The 5,731-nt window shown below is 39.6% G+C and overlaps 2 protein-coding genes across 9 annotated transcripts; one reads left to right on the top strand and one right to left on the bottom strand.

The window, feature by feature from the left end:
- The first annotated feature begins 266 nt into the window (after window positions 1-266).
- On the top strand, window positions 267-2,678 carry LOC129941221 (basic proline-rich protein-like). Of its 8 annotated transcripts, none has more exons than XM_056049802.1 (4): window positions 267-450; window positions 518-1,066; window positions 1,157-1,561; window positions 1,592-2,678. In XM_056049802.1, the coding sequence occupies exons 1-4, from the start codon at window positions 444-446 to the stop codon at window positions 2,644-2,646; spliced, it is 2,016 nt and encodes a 671-aa protein (XP_055905777.1). In that variant the 5' UTR covers window positions 267-443; the 3' UTR covers window positions 2,647-2,678. The 8 variants fall into 8 exon arrangements, with proteins under 8 accessions (XP_055905777.1, XP_055905775.1, XP_055905780.1 ...); XM_056049805.1 differs by having other exon boundaries at window positions 268-450; window positions 1,157-1,456; window positions 1,562-2,678; XM_056049806.1 differs by having other exon boundaries at window positions 268-450; window positions 1,157-1,486.
- Window positions 2,679-3,174: 496 nt separating this feature from the next.
- LOC129941230 (uncharacterized) lies at window positions 3,175-4,097 on the bottom strand. The gene is made up of 2 exons (XM_056049817.1): window positions 3,934-4,097; window positions 3,175-3,873 (listed from the first exon to the last, which is right to left on the bottom strand). Exons 1-2 carry the CDS (start codon window positions 4,003-4,005, stop codon window positions 3,223-3,225), a joined length of 723 nt encoding a protein of 240 aa, XP_055905792.1. The 5' UTR covers window positions 4,006-4,097; the 3' UTR covers window positions 3,175-3,222.
- Between the last annotated feature and the right edge of the window lie 1,634 nt (window positions 4,098-5,731).

Genomic DNA, 5,731 nt, shown 5'->3' with positions numbered 1-5,731 from the left:
GAACTAAAGATTAAAGTATTTTGCCTAAAAATAAGCACATCCAATTAACTACAAATCAAAACAAAAATATGTACAATGGATTATCAAATATCAAATTTTAAGTTGCTGATAAAATGTTTTAATCAAAATTCGCACAAATTTAGACTAAAAATTTGCCATCATCTTTGATTATAAAATACAACAAAAATCATACAACCAATACACGGGAAAGTACCATTTTTATCTTCAGACATTTCTGTTGGTACGTAATATTTATAAACGCTTACCGTTATCCAGATAAAGTTTACTATTTTATAGCTACCACCCAGAGCTTTAAATTTTTATTAAACCTTACAATTTAATTGCCTCAACGTCGTCGTCGGGGCACTCTATTTTTGTATTGTTTTCGATACAAGTCGTCTCGAGTTACTGTTTTCAAATCTTAAGAAAAACCATAAGATTTAATGAAGAGTAAGTGAAGCATTATTTTTAATTTAAACTGTCTGTTAGTAATTTCTGCTTATTTCTACACATTTAGCTTTTTTCTTAATTGTGGGATTACTTTTGAGTATCACCTTTGTAAATGCCCGAGATGAACCCGCTACTGGACCATCTGGAACAGTTTGTGAATCGGCAGGTGGTTCGTGCAAAGGTCTTCCAGATGGCGTTAAGATAGGATACAAAAATGACTGCACAAAATTCATTCAGTGTTTCTTGGAATGTGGATGTGATATGGAATGTCCTGCTGGATTACATTTTAACAGCGAGAGGCAGGTTTGTGATTGGCCAACAAGTGCTAAGTGTGATCCATCGTATGTCGGGCCACCTACTGGACCTTCCGGAATTGAGTGCGAATCACCTGGAGAATTATGTAAAAATGTGACAGATGGTGCTTTTATTGCAAATGCTACTGATTGCACCAAGTACATTGTGTGCTTGATGGGGTGTGAAATCAGTACGAACTGTCCGAGTGGAACTCATTTCAGCACAACACTTAAACGGTGCACTTTCCCAACTGAAGCTGGCTGCGATTCAAATGAAACTTTTAATCCACCAGGTCCATCTCCACCAGGCCCATCTCCACCAGGTCCTTCTCCTCCAGGTCCATCTCCGCCAGGTCCTTCTCCTCCAGGTCCATCTCCGCCAGGTCCATCTCCGCCAGGTCCTTCTCCTCCAGGTCCATCTCCACCAGGTCCATCTCCCCCAGGTCCTTCTCCTCCAGGTCCATCTCCACCAGGTCCATCTCCACCAGGTCCGCCTCCACCAGGTCCATCTCCACCAGGTCCATCTCCACCAGGTCCATCTCCCCCAGGCCCATCGCCACCAGGACCATCTCCACCAGGTCCATCTCCCCCAGGCCCATCTCCACCAGGCCCATCTCCACCGGGTCCATCTCCACCAGGCCCATCTCCACCAGGTCCATCTCCACCAGGTCCATCTCCACCAGGTCCATGTACACCAGGTCCATCTTCACCAGGTCCATGTTCACCAGGTCCATCTTCACCAGGTTCATGCACACCAAGTCCATCTTCACCTGGGTCATGTACACCAGGTCCATGTACACCAGGTCCATCTTCACCAGGTTCATGTACACCAGGGCCATCTTCACCAGGTTCATGTGCACCAGGTCCATCTTCACCTGGGTCATGTACACCAGGTCCATGTACACCAGGTGCATGTACGCCAGCTCCATGTACACCAGGACCATGTACGCCAGCTCCATGCACACCAGGACCATGTACGCCAGCTCCATGCACACCAGGTCCATGTTCGCCAGTTCCATGTTCGCCAGCTCCATGTACTCCTGGACCATGTACACCTGGACCATTAACACCTGGTCCATCAACTGGACCATCAGGTTTAAATTGCGATGCATCTGGAGAGTCTTGCAAAAATATGACCGATGGAACTTTCATTGCAAGCCCCAATGATTGCAACAAGTACATAGAGTGCTTGATGGGATGTGAAATCAGTAGAGATTGCCCAAATGGAACTCATTTTAGCGCTGAACACAAACAGTGCCTGCTGCCAGCCCAAGCTGGTTGCGATTCGTCGTATGAAAATTATCAACCTAGCCCACCCGAGCCAGCACCATGTCCTTGTGCAACAGCTCCTCCACCCGTAAAGCAAACTGAAAGACCAACATCCAGTTCAAAAGCTCCATCATCAACCGCTAAGCCTTCAACACGTCAACCATTTAAACCGACACCAAAGCCAACACCTCTTCCTAACGGTGGCGGTCAAAGCTCATGCTCTGGCAAAGAATCCGGTAAATTGTTGCCCTTCATTGGAGACTGCAACAAGTATATTGCATGTGGCGGCGGAACTGCCTACATTATGGATTGTGGCCCCGGATTCCATTTTAATGCACCACTGGAGATTTGCGATTATCCCGAATACGCTGGTTGTGATTCTTTGTATGCTAAGCCTGATTATAATCCAGCTTGTCAATCTAGAGGAGCTACTTGTTATGGCAAAGAAAATGGAAAACTGTTGCCTTATGCTGGCATTTGTGAGTGGTTTGTTGCTTGTTTTGACGGATGTGGTTATGACATGGCTTGTGGCAAGGGATTACATTTCAATAAATATTCAGAAGTTTGTGATCGGCCAGAAGATGCCGGTTGTGACTCTAAATTACTATTTCCAAATATTCCAAAAACAACATAATCATCTACAACAGAATCCTCTACGAGTTCAACTTCCAAACCGTGTAAATCGTGTTAAGGTTCCAAAACCACGCCTAATTCCAAACCTTCATGTTCTTGTTCGGAATCGAAATAAATAAATAAAGTGTTTATAATGTTGTTGTTTCTGTTCAATTTGTAGCCCTAAGTTATATCCGGCGAGGTAGGATGTTGATAACCCTAAAAACAATTGTGCAACATTTTGACAGCTGACAGTTCTGGGTTTTTACAAGTTATCAACACAAATAATGCATTTTGTAGGTCACATTGTAAAATGTCAAAGTGAAAAAAGTCATAGAACTGTCAAAATAATTTCTTTAGCTTTTCATTTCTTCAATGATGTTAAACTCTTTTGAAGAGGTTTCCTTTAAGGTCTCATCAAGAAAGAGAGAGAGCGAGATCGAATGATAAATAGGTCGCCTCAAAGAAACACACTTCATTGGATCAAATTAAAATTTTACATATTTTTAGGGACATCATTTGCTTCGTAGAAAGAAAACAAACAAAAAAGTTTTACTTTTCAATTCCTTAAAGTTGTATTTATTTTTAGAAACAAGATTTACAAACTGCATTTAGAATTCTCTCTTTTATCACACAATCGTGTTTCAGAGTTGAAAAGTAACGAAGCGGGACACATATTTTCAGCACCACAGCCATTAAAACAGACCAAATACATTTGGCAATTGTCTTTGTGGGGGATCAAAGTTCCATTTGGGAGGCCGCGGCAAGATCCACCACGGGATTCGCACTTCTGTCCAGAATTACCAAAAAATTCAGCATATTGCTTTTCAAGTTCTTCCTGCAACTTTTGCTGTTCATTTTGACCTTTGATCTCACATGGGGTATCCTGGGGAGTGGTTGGTGTTGGCTTGGTTGGTTTTGTTGGCCTGGTGGGCTTAGTGGGCTTGGATGGCTCAGTTGGTTTTGGAGTAGATGGTGTTGTGGGCTTATTGTTACAAGGTGGTGTCGGCTTAGGCTTTGATGTCGAGCAATCACCTTTGGGTTCAATGCAGTCTGATTTCGCCACACACTTTTCTGATGATGAGTCGAAAAATTTGTTTGGACTCCTACAAGTTTTGACAGTGCTTTCACCAGATTTGCATTCATAGTATTGAGTACATGATCCAACTACCATAATTCGGGCGCCATTTTCCTTACCATTACAAACATACTTCGAATAGACTTCGTTATTTACACCACTCCAACGGGCCTGTGTTAAAATTAAAATTACAGTGTTAAAAATGTGTTTAATAAAACTGCACTACCTTACCTCAATAGCAAAACTCTGAACGCAAACAAATCCAATTAGGAGAGTTATCAATACCCCCAAAGTCTTATGCATGATTTCTTAAACCTTTGCGTTTCCTTGATGTCAATGTTTGAACTTAAATTCTAAGAATCAATCAATGCAAATGTCTATTTGAAACTGATGTCATTTCAAAATATCGAGTTTGTTCTTATAAAGGGAAGACTTATTTTTCAATCATTGATAAATCTTATGGTTTTCATTTGTTTTCTCTTTTTTTTTGACAGATCGCAAAATGGCGACAGACATATTTCTGTTCCTGGCATGTGTCGAAGATTTAATTTTTTTGATGACTCGTGTTGAGTTAAAAAAAAGAAATTAAACTTGTTTTTAGATTTTTACAGAAATGATTAAAACTACTTTTTGATAAAACCAAAAATGAAGTATAGTAGCAATAGTTGTCGTTTCTTATCAATTGTTTGTACCTATTGAATTGTTGTTTTTTTTCAAGGGTGACATTTAGATAGAAGAAAACAAAAATGTACATATACAAAATGAAATCTTGGATCTTTAATCACATAAAAATGATTAACTTCTTTCAAAATTTCCAACGAAACTCTCTACAAACGAAATTGTTTCAAAATAATCGTTGATACTGTAAGCGACGTCATTACTTTCTCATAACGTTATTTAAGAGTTTGAAATTGAAATAGGTATGAACCATAGTTTCTTAAGATAAAACATAAGTTCTTATGTACACAAGTTTACTTATAAAAATTGATAAATATCTATAATGTAGTTTAAAGTTTAAAAGCATTCCTTTGATCGATATAAAACTTATGTATTTCTTATCGATAGTACAAAGTAAGACATTTTGTTGAAATAAATAAGTTTATTAGTGACTTTTCTTCATAAATAGTATAAAATAAGTGGATTTGACAGAAACCGGATACGTCATATCACTGACTTTTTAAAATAATGTTTTTGTATTGATTAATTCCAAAATGGCGTCCGTGTAGCGTTCTTACGATGACGTCTAGTTTATTTTTGTTGTGATACTTTTCAAAATGGCGACTGTGTAGCGTTCCTACGTCTACCAGACTGACAGTTCATGTTGTTTCTTAATTATAATGATGTAAGAATTTGTTCAGCCTAATATGCATTGGTGGGCTGCTGCACTAGATATACTCAGGAGAGGTTGTAGAATCGAGCAAAAAAGACTAGACATCCCCAAGATTGGGATTCCTATAAAGAATCCCTCAAAAAGTATAAACTAAAATTGAGAATAGCAAAAAGATCCTCGTGGAGATCCTTCTGTAACTCAATAGAAGAATCCGCGGAGGCATCAAGGATAAGGAAGATTCTCTCGACAAATCCAACCATGCCTAGTTGTCTTAAGAACTCAGATGGTACATGGACTAACTCTTGCAAAGAAACGCTAAACCTGCTATTAGACACACACTTCCCAGATAGCTCCCAATCCGTTAATACAACATACAGTCCTGGGTCGGGTATTAACTTAATTTTTCCTCAAGGTGTGGTTACAAAAGAAAAATTGACATGGGCTCTGAATAGTTTCAAACCTTACAAATCTCCAGGTCCAGATCAAATCATACCAGTCGAGCTACAATTTACCATTGATATAACTTCGCCCATCATTGAGATGATCTTTAAAAGATGTATTAATCTGGTCTATATACCTCAGATGGAGAGATGTAATGGTAGTTTTCATTCCCAAGGCGGGCAAATGCTCGCATGTCAACCCTAAGGACCTAAGACCTATTAGCCTATCATCTTTCATTCTCAAAACTCTGGAACGATT

Source organism: Eupeodes corollae, chromosome 1, assembly GCF_945859685.1.
Source record: "Eupeodes corollae chromosome 1, idEupCoro1.1, whole genome shotgun sequence".
Classification (NCBI taxonomy): Eukaryota; Metazoa; Arthropoda; class Insecta; order Diptera; family Syrphidae; genus Eupeodes; species Eupeodes corollae.
Note: the sequence above shows the minus strand (reverse complement) of the source record. Positions and strands in the feature narration are given on the sequence as shown.